The 15,881-nt window shown below is 45.9% G+C and overlaps 1 protein-coding gene across 2 annotated transcripts in view; it reads right to left on the reverse strand.

Annotated features, from left to right (window-relative positions):
* fat2 (FAT atypical cadherin 2) overlaps positions 1–15,881 on the reverse strand; it is a 136,355-nt gene that overhangs the window by 32,645 nt on the left and 87,829 nt on the right. For both annotated transcript variants that reach the window (XM_083914897.1, XM_083914898.1), the window contains exons 17-22: positions 11,811–12,022; positions 8,928–9,065; positions 8,705–8,848; positions 4,508–4,705; positions 2,757–3,357; positions 1,226–1,426 (exon numbers count right to left, since the gene is read on the reverse strand). In XM_083914897.1, coding sequence (XP_083771023.1) covers positions 1,226–1,426; positions 2,757–3,357; positions 4,508–4,705; positions 8,705–8,848; positions 8,928–9,065; positions 11,811–12,022 — 1,494 coding nt within the window. The remainder of the gene's footprint in view (positions 1–1,225; positions 1,427–2,756; positions 3,358–4,507; positions 4,706–8,704; positions 8,849–8,927; positions 9,066–11,810; positions 12,023–15,881) is intronic.

Here is a 15,881-nt window from a genome sequence, read left to right on the forward strand (position 1 = left end):
CACGCTGATAATGAGTGTACATCCCGGAGAGCCCCTAGGTGACTCTCATTCCCTCCGCACACCACTAATCCTCACAGGAATGTCAGCAGAAATCACCGCGGACGATCCGACGAGGCGGCGCCGCTGCTGCTCAGTGGTTGAGATGTTCTGTTGGCTCTGATAGAAGCTGAGACGACCACGTCTCACACTCGACATGTCTGGAGTGATTTATAGGACAGATTTACTCCCTCAGTGTTTGAACAGGTAAGAGGAAGAAGAAGAAGAAGACTCTTTGATCTCTGGCAGTAACATCTATCTTTATCGAGTTGACTGAAAATACAAGATGTTCTTTATGCTAGCTGAAGAGTCCAGCAGAATTAAAGGTTGAATATGTAGAATCTGCATTAAAAGCTATATTATAAAAATAATAATACACCCACGGGGCGTTTTGAGGAGTACAGAATGAAAGTATTGCTTTTCCATGAAAAAATATATTTAGTCCGAATTAATTCTGTTCTGTTTCCATGGCAGCAGCCAATAGCGTTGGCCGTTGCTGGTTGCCAGGGTTGTCTGTTGTTGGGTGCAGCTACTGTAGGCTGGCACTGGGTGAAATGGAGTTTGCCAATCCTGCAGCTGAGTGAGCGGAGACGGGCTGCAACCAGAGTCACTATAGGCCGAGCATTCACTCCATGGACTGAGAGAAAGGAGATAAACGGCATTCAAACGCACCACAAATGGCTATGTTTCTCCCTGATCGGTAAGCTAACTTTCATCTTTACTTAGCTGGAACGGCTAACGCTAACTGTCAGTCAAACTCCTCTAATCCTTGTTTTTATGGTTTGATTTGCCGGGGGAATGGTTTCAAACAGGCTCAAACAACCCGACTGCTGGAATTATTTTTTGTTGTTGCGACTACGATCTTGAGACACTATAATAGGCCACTTCTGTGCATCGTCTTCTGCCTCCTCAGGGCGGACAGTGTGCCCTCTCTCTCTGCTGTGTGGATGTAAAAAGCGTAGAGAGAGTTGGCTGAAAGGATTAAGCTGGAGCTCAGGTATGGCCCGCTTTCCCCTGACGCACACTCGTCCGGCTCTTTAGCAGAGAGCAGGCTGATGAGCTGTGTGTTAGTGCGTGGCCCCTTGGTTCCTCTCTGGTTCACAAGCTGACATAAATATCCATACACACTCCCTCATTAATGCCAACCCAAGGCACACATGCACGCTCGCACACACACACACACACGTACCGTTACAGGGGCAGACGCTCTCCCATGTGTGCTGTGGGGTGATGTAAGCGGCTCTGGCGGTGGTGAAATGGCTCAGCCTCTCTGCTGTCAATCGGACGGCGTTCCTGCAGCCTCGCGGAGGACAGCCGGTACCCAGACACCCGTTGTGACTCACCCTTAGGATGCTGAGGCCCAGAGAGTCCTCGATGTCCGATATAATACCTACATGAAAGAGTTCAGGTTTTTCAGACTCGACGTTCAAAGGGACTCTTCATCTCGCAGGGATTACCTGACTCACGTTGTGCCCTAATTAACGACCATCCTCAAAAGTCTCACTCTTTTGAAGAAATGTACCTGATATCTCTTTGCTCTGTATTTCAGCCTAGTAGCAGTTCTTTTTTTCATTTAAAGCTCATTACTGATGTGTTCGGGGGCTCAGTTTAGAGAGATATCGAACTGCAATGTCACAGTTTGAACTTGATGTGAAGTAATTCCCAAATCTCCGCAGACCCGCTCCACCCTCAGCTTTGAAACCAGTCAACTTTCTATCAAAACTTTTTTGAAATCTAACTGCAACCAACATATTGATAGATCCTTTGGTCTATTAAAGTGAAATTCCGGTGTAAAATCAGGGTCTTTTTTGGCAAAGACACACAAATAAGCCATCCACACAATTATTTTCGTGTAACAACTATTAACGGAGAAATCCCGAGAGTCGCTTACAGCCGCATCTGGCTAACAGTGATTAGCTCGGGACACTACGCTGAAGGCATTAAAACGACTTTTTTAATAACAGCAAACCTCTGCAGCAGCATGATGAATTCAATTCAATTTTATTTATAGTGCCAAATCATAACAAAAGTGATCTCAGGACACTTTACAGAGTAGGTAAAGACCACACTCTATGACTTATTTATGATTTACATAGACCCAACAATTCCCCCGTAGAGTACGGTGGAGACGAAAACCTTCCCTATAACAGACAGGAACTTCCCTACACAGAAAACAAAGCATCAATGGGCTCCTTCCTTTGGGATTGACTTTGGTAATCCACTGTAATGGACTTTACTATGAGAGGAGCTGGTACAGGGGCCAGTAGGTAAGTCTTTAAACTCTCTTTTAATAAACTCTGGGTTCACTAACTACGCTGTTGGTGCTTTGTTTTGTGTGTAGGGACTCTTCTCATGCTGCTGCAGAGGTTCGGTGTTATTTTGAGCAGGATTAGTGGTTAAAAAAGACGTTTCAATGCATTCACCGTGCTGCCTGTTGTGAGCCGCATTCGGCTGTTAGCAACTCTCCAGGATTTCTCCTTTAATAGTTTTTTGCCGAAAAAGACCATGGGATGATTTTACGCCGGAATTTCACTTTAAATGTCAAATAGTAGTAAAATAGTGAATGTCCACCAATGTTTCTCAAAGTCTAGGTGATGTTAATAAATGTGGTGTTTTGTCTCAAACCCAAATATCTCCATGTTAATATGATCTAAAGCAGAGAAAAGACATTTTTGAGACAGTTAAAATGTCTCAATATTTATCCTAAGCTAATTGATCACCTGCGAGCCTGTTGGTTGGCAGAGCCTGGACGAGTCCGCTCTGAGTCCTCCAGATGAGCAGGGCCTCCAGGACCTGGGCGTCAGGTAGCTGCTGCAGGCTGGCCAGGTGCAGCTCCTGTCTGGGTAAACCCAGAGCTTGTCCGAGGCTGCGCTGCAGGCCTCTCCAGTGGTCGCCCAGAAACTCTTCCGGTGACAACCCGACCAGCTGCAGTGTCAGGCCAGTGTCCAGCGCCCTCTGGTCAGCCGCCCACACGTGAACTCTGACCCCGGCCCAGACACTGAACTTCCCGTCAGTCACGCTGACGTTGAGGGAGTAGGAGCCCTCCTTCAGGTTTTCATCCGCCCAGATTTTGCCATCAGCGAAGTCGACAGAAAACTTCCCCCCGTCCGGAGATTCTGACACCAGGTTGTAGGTCAAGACGTCCTGCAGGTCCTGGTCTGAGGCATGGAGCCGGCCGATGACCCGGTTGGCAAACAGCTCGCCGGAGGTGGTGATGAAGACCTCCAGAGGCACGACAGAGGGAGGATACTTGCTCTGCTCGGTGACATTGATGTTGACCACACAGATGGAGGAGAGGGGAGGGTGGCCGCTGTCCGTCACCTGATGGGTACATGAACAGCAGATTAGACTCATGTCACACAATCTAAAGTGATGTACCTGCCCTGGGTTTCTTCCCTTGCTGCTTCGACCCCTGAGTTTTCCTCCGGGGATTAATTAAGAATCAACTTTTTACAAACTGCAGTCGAGTCACTCGTCAGGATGATCACAATATCCACGATTATCCTGATAATGGGAATTCACCACCATTCATTTATTGTTAAAAGTTTTGATCACAATCCACGATAAAACTTAACACTGTCCCGACTTGATTGAATAACCCTATAAGTATGTTGGGAACACAGGTGTGAGCTCCACATCCAAAGCTAAAGAGAAGATAATCATCTGCACCCTGAAGCCAAAGTCGAAGTTTTTAATCTCATCTGTGAACCCAAAGCAGCTCAGGACTCTCAGCTCATGAAGTCATTTGTGTCCCTCCTGACCCGCAGCAGAACACGAACATTAGCGTTAGTGCTTCCTCTTGTTGAATGGTAAACGGACTTATATAGCGCCTTTCTAGTCTTCTGACTACTCAAGGCGCTTTCACAGTGTGTGTCACATTCACCCGTTCACACAGACATTCACACTGATGGCGGTGGACATCTACAGACCATCTAATCTAACCATTCACACCACATTTACACACCCATGTGCAGCACAGGGAGCAATTCAGGGACCAGTGTCTTGCCCAAGGATATTTCGACATGTGGACCGGGGGAGGCGGAGATCGAACGGCCGATCTCTCGAATGGAGGACGACCCACTCTACCACTGAGCCACAGTCGCCCCTCTTGTATTCATCGGTGCGGCTGCCACCTCCCCTGACGGCGCTGTCAGCGACCGAGGCCACGAGGGACTCTGCGGTGCATCAGCGTTTTATCACTGAACCACGGTTACAATGAGCACTCTGTAGTTTTCTGTCACAGTGGGACGATGATGTGAGATTTTCATTTCTTTGGTTGTGAGATTCCAGCAAAAAAGAGGAAGAAGTGAATCTCAGGGATGAAATGTGAGGTTTCCCACTGAGTGAAAACCGCACAGAGGAGAAAAAGACAAGTAAAAGTGGAACAGGTGAAGACAGAAAGGGAGGTAAACCTGAATATAAATCAAAGTGAACCACCCTGTAATTACAGTGGTTTTCACAGCACTCTTACCTGGATCTTGAGCTGGTGATGGGGTCTGACCTTCTTCCTGAGCGGAGCAGAGAGCGACAGCAGGCCACCCTGGTCGACGTGGAAACGGCGGTCCTCGTTGCCGCTGATGATGTGGATGGAGAAGGGCGGGCCGTTCCTGGGCGTGTCTTTGTCCGTCACCACGAGCTGGAGGATGCTGCTGCCCGCTGACTCGCCCTCCTGCAGGAGACAGGGGGAATTAGTTCTGTTATTTTACTGTTTTAATTCCCAGTTTAAAGCAGCGGCTCTGCAACAGAGTGGACCGCAGTTCAGTTTAAACTGTTTTATGAAGGTCGTGATGTAAATGTACGGACGTTTAAGAGCCTGTAGGTTGTGCTGGTGTTTATTTTTACAGCAGTAAATACAGAGATACACTGAATATTAAGTCTGAGCCATTTGCTATCATCACATGTTGTTGCCTTAATTGTTTTTTTGGCTTCTTTATATCAGTTTTATCAGCAGTTTTTTTCAAAGTCCTCACTTTGGGTGCATTCAAGGACGCTAGAGAGTTAAGAGTCGTCTGCTGCAGCATCCAGATTCATTAACCTTCGTGGTTTAACATAGCTCATTAATACTTTACAGCAAGTACAGTACCGCCAAGAAAGGCTTCGGAAATAGTTCCTGCTGCTACTTTAGTACCCAGGGAAGGTAACTTTTAGTAACTTTGGCTAAAAAAAAACTAATAAAGTCCTCAAATACTTCACCATGATAGATTACCCATCCAAAGGCGTCTTAAAAGGGGCTGATTTCCATAGTCTGCTGACATTAATAGCACAAAGGTGCAATCTAAAAACTTACAGCATGCTTTGGGAGAAGGGCAGCAATTTGAAGTTAATGAGCTAAAACATGCAACTCCGCTGTGGTCTTTCAAATTTAATTTAGAGCTCGCATCACCAAACACAAAGAACGGCCTCATCGGAGTGCGAGGAAGACAGGAAGTGTGTAATAGTTTGATTCCCAGCGAAGGTCAGTGGTGGATCCGCCTTCCCTGCACAGGTTTTCCATGAGGAAACAGATCATCAGCTTCTCTTCCCTTCACTGCAGCATCACCACGATACCAGAGTTCCCAGTAGGGACTGAACTGGTCTTTTGCAGCTGTTATGCTTTATGTCCAGACCGTCGGCACTGATTCAGTTGGTGCAACAGGGGGTAATTATGAGCACCAGCAGGGAAACTGCACTGTGGACGCACCACATGGGGAGGATAAATGTCCAATAAAGTTAGAAATGTAGCTACGGCTCTAGGAATCCTGAGCGCGAGAGTCAGTGCTCAACACTGAATAACTTCCTCTTCACGCACTGACCGTGTGATTTCTCCACCTATGAACAAACAGATATCCAGTTATGCCTCTCAAGGTCAGGAGGGAGGAAACAGAAGGAGGACTTCAGGGTGCAGCGTGATGAGGTCTCACTGAGCTTATTCGTACCCGTTATAAATGAGCGTGAACTGATACTGAATTAACTGGCGCAAAGTAAAAACACTACAACACACAAGCCCAAAATCATTGTAACACAGGCGCTGTTGCAGTAAGTTAAGCAAGGCAACACACCCCAACAATTAACAACTAGACCAGCGGTGTCAAGCTCAAATTCACAGTGTGCCAAAATTTAAAACCGGGACAAAGCTGCAGGGCCAAACTCAATATCCACAAAAAAAAAAAAAAAATTGGGGGGCGGGGTGGATTAAGTTTGTCTGCAGAGACTGGTAGCGTGGATGCTCATGATTGTTAACAGAAAAGTAGACGTGTATGTGTTTTATACTCACAGACCAGCTCTCATAGAACCTGGATATGATCTTGCGGGCCAAATATGATTACACAGCGGGTCAGATTTGGCCCACGGGCCTGAGTTTGACACCCCTGAACTAGACCTTTAGAAAACACTGAAGTAAAAACAGCACAGACCAATGATGGACATCCGTGGTGAATACAAAACTAGACTGAGATGTCTTCCTTATACTCACTGTTTGAGTGTAGAGAGTTAAAATGTTGAAATACGTTAGAAAAAGTACCGTGAAAACAAAAGGTTAAATGTCACAGACTTCTAAAAAAGTTTTCTAAACACTTTACTTTCTAAATCACCTTCCTCAACAGAAACGTGTGGCAGATGCAGCGTGGAGCCGAACCGATCACCTCAGCCAAGTTAAATCCTGTTAAAGGCGGGAGTGAGGCACATTCACGTGGATTACTCGCGTGTCAGTGATGAGCACGACGGAGCAAAGTCAGCATTTCCAGGAACGAGCGGTACGTCGACACAAATTCAGTGTGATTTTCCACTGCGTTGTCCCACTCCTACATCCCCTTTGAGGACGTTCTACTGAATTACCCGTCCATCTGCTGCTTTAGGTGAAATACAAAAATTGCTACAACAAATGCGCCCGCCGTCAAAAAGTGTGTCCAATGGTGACGAATCGTAGAGGGAACATCTCCGCTGCAGCTGACCTGCAACACCTGACCTGTCTGAAAAATATGACAACTACTTCCAGCTTGTGCAATCAGGCCGGGCTGGCTGTGGACAGATGGGCCGATATCACATAGTTTGGATTCATCATCGCACGGCGCACAGGGTTTTTGGCTTGTGAAACCAGCTATTCTCTCACTGACTGAGAGTTTGTGAGGCGGCAGAGCTGCAGCTGAGGCTGAGTGATGGGGAGCTGGCACAGGAATCTGTAATTGTCAGTGAGGACGAGCCAGCGTGACTGAAACAACACTGCGATGGTTCTGCAAGAGGCATGAACACACACGTATGAAGACGCAAATATGTACTCGGGCATGGGGGCAACATCACACAGCGATGCAATCTTTCACACACGCACAGGAGGTAAATTGCTTGATTAAAGTTTTTCCACACCAGCAGACTGAAGGCCTTTACACAGTGCGTGTGTGTGTGTGTGTGGGGATGCGCCAAGCCCCCACCACAGCGATTTCCTGGTTGATCCAATACGGAAGTCCCAAAAGCTGCAGTAAGGAGCAGTTTCTCATTGACCCCCATGTTAAACAGGCCGTTTTCACAGCATCATTAAACCTGTTTAAGGCCTGGAACAAAAAACATTATAGTCTGTATGTTTAGCTCATATCTCCATGACAACACTGAGGGGGAGGGGCTAGTTTTTATTTTATTGGAGGTTAAAGTTTATGAATATTAAGGGTGTGGCCTCTTGAGTGACCCTCACTTCTCCTCAGAGGTCAGCCAGACGGACGTATCTCCGGAGATATCCCCCGGTGTGTAGAGGCCTTTATCATTTAGTGGTTTTAGGTGAAAGTTCGGCACTGATGTCCTGCAACAGGAGCAACACGTACTCAAACACAGACAGCAACAAGTAGAACAATTAATGTCCCTGCCTCTTTGATCCACACAAAGCTCAGAGACTCAGCCTCTCTGCAGAGTTTCCCTCTTGAACTCTCGGCACAGTTTGAATGAGCTCTGGGCGCCGCAGCTGTGATGGAGCAGCACCTATAGGTCTTCTGATGTCAGGAGGATATATTGATGGAGAATGACAGATATTCAGTGATTTCTCTCTCACTATGTTCGATCCCTAGAACATCCGTCTTGACATTCACAGCCTTACTGGAGGAATATCTGGACACTGACGTTGTTGTTTTTGGAGAATACCTACAAACTTCAGGTCCCCACATCATCACACATCATGTACAGATGAACTAAACTGGCTTTTTTACGGGCACGTCCATGTTCTGCTCACATTTATGTAAAAGTAATGTTTTCTCCATCGTGTTGTCAGATTTCACACATGAATGCGACTGCTGCTTCCCCTCCCTTAGGACACCGGAGGTTATTTGCAGGTGCTGATGAGCGGTTGATTCTTTACGAAGCCTCCTGGGTTCTTTTATTATTATTATGATTATTCTTTTTTACACATTGCTGCGTGACTTTTTGTTGATGCGGGGTGTTTTTGTGGGGGTTTTTTGCTTCCACTGCAGGCAGTGAATGTGACGGGTGTCTGAACACAAAACCAAATCTGTATTTTCCAACCGGAACACATTGCAATGAATCTGTCAGACGCACCCACAGCGGCCCGCAGGGGTCAAGTAAATTAATGAAATAGGTTAAAGACATAATAAGCGCACTTCTAAGTATTACTGGATACCACACATTTGGTGCATGCTCCTCCAGCATTCAGAACTTATGAGCAGAGGTGTTGGACATGTTCAGGCTGTCATACCTGCAGCAGCAGACTGTGGTTGACCCGGGAGAAGACGGGTGGGTTGTCGTTGACATCGGTGACAGTGATGGTGATGAGGACCGCCGAGGACAGAGGAGGATTGCCTTCATCTGCTGCCTGCACCGTCAGAGAGTAATGAGGGATCTGAAGAGAAGAAAGAGGTGATAGACACTTTTATTTCACTCTTTTCTTACGGTTTTTATTCGCATTGAAAGACACTGACCTCTTCTCTGTCCAGCGCAGTGCGGACGGTGATTTCTCCGCTGCGAGGGTGAATGGAGAACTGCTGCAGAGCGTCTCCACTCACTATGGAGTAACGCAGCAGATTGTTGATGGGACCGTCCTGATCAGTGGCTGTTACCTGGAGGTAAAGAAAGATGATAGATGATAGATGATCTCTTAATCCTATCATTTCCTAAGTGATGTCGGACAAAAGATCCACACATTACACTGATACCACCTGACCAATCCAATACGTAAGGTCAGAGGTCATGGTTATCTACAGCACCTCTCCCTGGTGCGCCCATGGTTAGATCTGCAACAGTTAGTTGATTCATCTGTTAGTTGTCAACTGTTGATTGATCGAAAAGGTCAAATTATCTGATTTCAGCTTCTTAAATGTGAATCGTTCCTGGTTTCTCTCCTCCATGATGACACTCAACTCAATATAATGAGTTGTGGACAAAATGAGACATTTGAGGACGTCATTTTTGGGTGTTGGGAAACACTGATCGACATTTTTCACATGTTTAAACATGATTAAGTCCGATAAACGTTAGCCCAATGTGCAAGAAATCCATCAGGTGATTGCAGTAAGTGCCCTCTAGGGAACCCTACACTCTGTGTCCCACTCCCGACAGCTGGTGCCCTTTTTATTGTTTTAATGTTGCTAGACCAGAAACACAAGCAGTGCATGGCGGCTGCCTCACTGACACTGCTGCAGCTCACGTGTGCCCACACAAGCACCAGTTGCTGCAGAAAGTCTACAAATATCTGCATTTAGGCTGACGTATTCTACATATATACACATCAACACAGCAGTGAAAGTGCTGCTATGATGTTTGATATGAATATCAAAAGATCATTCGCTTCTTTCCCTTTTCGCTGCGAGCATGACGAGTGAAAGTAGGTGAACCTTGAGCTGCGCTGCTCAGGCGGGCAGTTGGACTGCTCCAACCTGTTCACATGGGCGCAGAGATAAAAAGCAACAGGTACGGGGATGCAAACGCTGCTGACACTTTCATTCTGACCCAGTTATCAGACAGCCTGAGACCACTGATGCCCCAGATGCTGGGTAAAGACACGCCAGCCAAAGGTTCGGGTTAAAGGACAGGTTTGCCTGACGGGCTTTACACCCAAACTAGACACTGGTTAAGTACAGCAGAGGGTGTGTTTACCTGCACTGCTCTAACCTGATATCTTCAACACCTGTGTTTACATACAGTTGGTTCTGCTTCACGGTTCTAGCTTGTTTAAACTTGTTGTGATGAACTCCTCGTGTCAAAACACATCGGAGAGTTGTTGAAAACATTTAAACAGGATGCAGGTTGAAATATTCAACAGCAGATTGTTGCATTTGTTTTAAAGATGAACCGTTTGGGTTCACTAACTGACGCAGATGACTCATTAAAATGGAGAAGTCTTGCAGTAAAATGCTGTTTTTTCCTCTGTTATCTCAATGTAACAATAAATCCTGTAATTGTCTCCGCTGACAGAAGACCATTGAAGTTAAAACATTTCAAAGAGTGACACGCTGCAGTTAAATGGTGAAAACGGAGAGACGGGAGAAGAAAAATGTCAAATATGAAACCCAGTGATTACAGACTCGTCATCCAGCCGAGGTCTGACCATCAGCGAATCACTGAGCTGTGTTATTGCTGCGTTATCTCCGCGGCTGGCCTGACAGACGGAGGCTGACATGTTGTTGGATAGCTCTTTGTGTGTGTGTGTGTGTGTGTGTGTGTGTGTGTGTGTGTGTGTTTTAACACATCATTGACAGACTGCCATGTTGTTATTGTGTGTATGAAAGGATGAGTAAATGTGATTTTTGTGTTGGTGTGTAATTTTCTTTCCTCTTACCTGAATCATCAGCAGGCTGCAGGTGTCAGACGCTGTCATATTACTTACACGTGTATGTGTGTGTGTGTGTGTGTGTGTGTGTGTGTGTGTGTGTGTGGAATGAGATACTAAAATCAAATATATGAATGTAACACCTTTGCTGTGTATGCTGTGTATGCATGTGTATGTATGTGTGTGTGTGTGTGTGTGTGTGTGTGTGTGTGTGTGTGTGTGTGTGTGTGTGTGTGTGTGATAATGGAGAAATGTCCTTCAGTTAAATTGAACCATGGAAATCTATTTCATTTGAAGTCAATTCAGTGATTCAATTAAAGATTACTGATGTTTTTGCATCTGTGACGTATGCGCGTCGCACATGTGATGTGTGTGTCTGTTGAAGACTTCCTCATTCAGTCATTTCATCAATGTAACCTTCACTGCACTGTTTCCTTTCCCGCTGCTCTTACTTCTGCTTTGTACTGTAACTTTGTTTGGAAAGATGCGATAAATAAAGTTTATTGTTATTATAACGACACTCGTAACAGTTTATGGGCCCTTGTAAATCTTTTACACCGGTTTGTGACACACTTCGAGTCCCAGTGAAATGAAAAACACATTTTTTCCCAGTTTTAATCCAGTGTCCCCGTGTTAAATGTTAATTTATCTCTTGCTATTAACTCTAACAACGTAAGAGTGTTTTAAATCTAAATCCGAATGTTTGAGGACTCAAAAATGTATCTAATCAAATGAGACTTCAGGCGAACAGCTCGCCACAGGGGTCACACAACTGCACTTCACTTGTGCTAAGCTAACAGAGCGATGCGGAGAGAGATGGAGGGGACGTGTGTTTGATAATTAGAGGCAAAAAACACCTTGCGTTATATTCATAGAATCTGCGGTTACAATACCTAACCAACATTTAAGTTCTAAAACAACTTCACGCTGCTAAAATATTCTTTTTCACCCTTTAAAACATCTAAAACACTGCAAACATCTAAAACACTGCAGTATCTGTGTGAATACAAACACCAGCGCCCCTTTGTGCTCTTACCTTCATCACCAGGCTTCCAGGCGTCAGGTCTTCCGATATCTCCGCGCTGTTGTCGCCTCGTCCAAACACCGGCGCGTTGTCGTTCTGGTCCGTCACGTTGATGATTACCGTGGTGATGTCGCTCAGGGACGACTTGCCGCGGCTTCCCTCTACGGACAGGTAATACTCCCGGGTAACTTCGAAGTCCAGCGGGGCGATGAGGGTCAGGAGGCCTGCAAGACCACACGGAGAAGACTGAATTATTCTGAATGAAAAGTGAAAGAGGATGCAGTGTGGATTTAACCTTCTCGACTGGCTGAAAGTAAGATCTTTTCCACTTCTTATACATTTTCCGTGTTGCCCTTCCTTCTGAGCGTGTAGGAGGTTGGACACGACATGGATTACACTCTCCGATGACTTTGGGGTCAGAAGTGTTGTGGAAATGGATTTCCTCAATAACGATCATCAAACAGGATCAGCTTTTTCTCTGTGGTTCATTTTGACAAAGTATTTTCCTCTGCAGACAAAAATACGTTCAACCCTGCTTCCTCACAAGGCTCAGAGTTTAGCAGGAATAACCCCGAGCCCACTGGTGCTCAACCTTTTAGAGGAGGAGACCCCCCATCCAGACAGACAGGGTCACAAGGTCACAGATAGAACGAGCTAAGCCTTGGTTGGGAGACGTCTTTAGACCAAACAAAACATGCCTTAGAAATTAAACCCCCCTCTGAACTTCTCCCATCACAAGGTCTCTAACACAGGGTCCACACAGGCCAAGGTCTCTAAAACAGGGTCCACACAGGCCAAGGTCTCTAAAACAGGGTCCACATAGGCCAAGGTCTCTAAAACAGGGTCCACACAGGCCAAGGTCTCTAAAACAGGGTCCACACAGGCCAAGGTCTCTAAAACAGGGTCCACATAGGCCAAGGTCTCTAAAACAGGGTCCACATAGGCCAAGGTCTCTAAAACAGGGTCCACATAGGCCAAGGTCTCTAACACAGGGTCCACACAGGCCAAGGTCTCTAAAACAGGGTCCGCACAGGCCAAGGTCTCTAAAACAGGGTCCACATAAGCCAAGGTCTCTAAAACAGGGTCCACATAGGCCAAGGTCTCTAAAACCGGGTCCACATAAGCCAAGGTCTCTAAAACAGGGTCCACATAGGCCAAGGTCTCTAAAACAGGGTCCACATAGGCCAAGGACTCTATAACAGGGTCCACACAGGCCAAGGTCTCTAAAACAGGGTCCACACAGGCCAAGGTCTCTAAAACAGGGTCCACATAGGCCATAAAAACAGTCATAAGTTCGCTGCAAGAAACAGGATGTACAGAAGCACAGATATGCCGTTATACCGTCGTGAGGCCGTTATTTGAAATCTTTGAAAATTCGCTGATGAAATCCTTGACTGTAAAACAGTTTCTTCTCATTTGCAACCCAAACATTCACTGACTTTACAAAGCTTTGCCCTTACGAGCCAAATACTGTGGGAGTCATAAAACATGTGCAGGGTCTTGATGTTGTTTTTTGCAGCGTCTGCACCCGTCAGATTCACCAGTGGGTCTATCATTGCAAATACATGTTGTGTGGCTGAACGGTCTTCAGAGAGACACAACCTTTGTTTTAAATTCCAGTCACAAACTGGTGTTTTAGTTAAAGATAAAAAATAATGCACAGCACGTCCAGAGCAACTAAAAAACATGGCATCTGTATGTAAACGAGTGGATGCTGCTCTGCTTGACTGCACATGACTTTGCAATGCAGAATGCATATTACATACAGAGACAGACATAATATAGTGTTCAAAGTGGATGCTCTTATGGTACAGGCAAGGTGCTTTAGATGATAATATCCACCATAAGTCAGATGCCTACTGCGTGTGTGGTATTGTTTGACATATGTTGTCCCACCCGTCAGCTCTGTGACGCTGTGAGTTTAAACATCTCAGGAACTATAGCTCACTCCACAGCTGGCTCACGTCTTTGTTATCTGTCATCCACGTGGGCAGTTTAACCTCAATTCATGGCGGTGATAGAAGAGGTGTCAGAGTCCTTAAGGGGGTGAAACGTGTCATGTCCACTTGTTATTGAGTCACTCCGTTCAGAGGATTTGAAGTGCTCCTTTAAGAGAGTTCCTGTGAACCCTTGTGACATGAACAGATGGACCTTTGCCCCTCCTGCTCTTCCCCCTGTCCTCATTTCATCAACACAGCCTCGTATCTGACAAAAGACACACGTTTAACATTCACATTTAAGGAGCCGGGGTGTTGCGTGTGGCCATGAAAGATCTCCTCCATGTGCCTAAACCTGTTTTCCCTTTTCTCAGCAGGCTGGTGATCAGGCTGACACACCTGCAGCCGATCAACTGCCTGGTTGCCAACCTGCTATATAAAGCCAGCACGACCGTTCCCTCAGGAGACACAGACCCACCAGCACCTTTGTTCCCACATTATGATTTGTCAAAAGCTTTGATTTAGTAGTTTTTTTAATTTTTGGCCTGGAGACGGCCGGCAGCCTTCTTTCTTTGTTTAGCTTTTAGTTTATAATTTGGTTTTGTTAGGTAGGGTGGTTAGCACTGGCGCCTCACGTAATAAGGCTCCAGGTTTGCATCCCAACTGGGGCCTTTCTGCGTGGAGTTTGCATGTTCTCCCCGTGTCTGCGTGGGTTTTCTCTGGGTTCTCCGGTTTCCTCCCACAGTCCAAAGACGTGCAGGTGTTCGGTTCATTGATGACTCTAAATCACCCGTAGGTGTGAATGGTTGTCTGTCTCTGTTCGTCTCTATGTGTCCTGTGATAGACTGGCGTCCTGTCCAGGGTGGACCCCGCCTCACGCCCAATGTCAGCTGAGATCGGCTCCAGCCCCCTGCGACCCCGACAGGGACAAGAGGTTGAAGATGAATGAATGAGGTAGGGAGGGGGGCCAGCTTCGACGTCCCTATATGGGATGGCCTGGTCCCACCCCTCTATTCTTGCTGAGTTTGGCCGGCATCTCCAGGTCCCTTTTTGGGTTTGCTGATTTCTTATGTTGTTATTTCCTGGTGTTGTTTAATAAAAAACGTTAAACGTTCAATTTTCTTTGGTGTCCGTCTTTTAGGTTTCGGTCTCTAGTTTGAGCCACGAGTCAATTTATTCAATTGTTTGGAGGCCGTAACAAAGAAATTTTACTTGATTTTCTTCAAACCGATTCAAAAATACTAGACGAATCATCTAAAAGTTGACAACTACTTGATTAATCGTTGAAGCTCTGCTTACATTTACGACACACTGACTGTAAAATATCAATAACAACTAAAACTTAAGAGTCTTAGTTGGCGAGAACTCATTGGACCACTGCGTCAACGCAACATACTTCAGATACACTGTAGATGGGACAAAGCACAAACACGTTTCAGGGCGTTTCGGTTTCTACATCCTTTCAAAGTTTCACGTTAGAGTGGAAATGAGGCTCGTGTGTGTGCGCCCAGTTCTACACTTTCTACTGTTGTGTTCAAACTCTTTGGTCAAACGTGTTCGTATGTATCAATGTCATACCTTGCAAATAGAGTTTTAAGACTTTTGCATACTTTCTGTGGGCCTTGAAATCGATTTATCATCTTTTAATGCTTTTTAAGACGCCACACACACACACACACACCCTGAAACTGCTGATGTTTGTGAAGAAGGCTGTTGGTTTAAATCTCAGCAGGAGGCGTTAATGATAAATGTTCTTTCCTTTCAGCAGCTCCAACTAAAGTCTTTATAAAGGACATGTCTGGTAATATGCAATATTTTTTCTTGTTGTCAACAAATCCCATGAAAAGACCGAAACTAATAATGACCGTATCCTACTTCAGCCTCCGACCCCGTACAGGCACATCTGCTGTCCGTACGCTCGTACACAGATTTGTCTCGGACAGCGGTTTTGTTGGCTGGACTCCAGACTTCCTCATCGAGTGAGAGTAAATGGTCAAATATCCGCTGGCTCCCTCCGGGGGTGAGTCCTCTCTCCTCCACTGCACAAATTATACACTTAAGCAAACGCTGAGGTCTGCTGATGATGCAGTCACAGTGAGCTTGTTAACAGAGATGAAGTTTCCCATGGGGCCTTTTTTCTAAATCC

The sequence above is a fragment of the Echiichthys vipera genome (assembly GCF_963691815.1).
Source record: "Echiichthys vipera genome assembly, chromosome: 6".
In the NCBI taxonomy this organism is placed as follows: Eukaryota; Metazoa; Chordata; class Actinopteri; order Perciformes; family Trachinidae; genus Echiichthys; species Echiichthys vipera.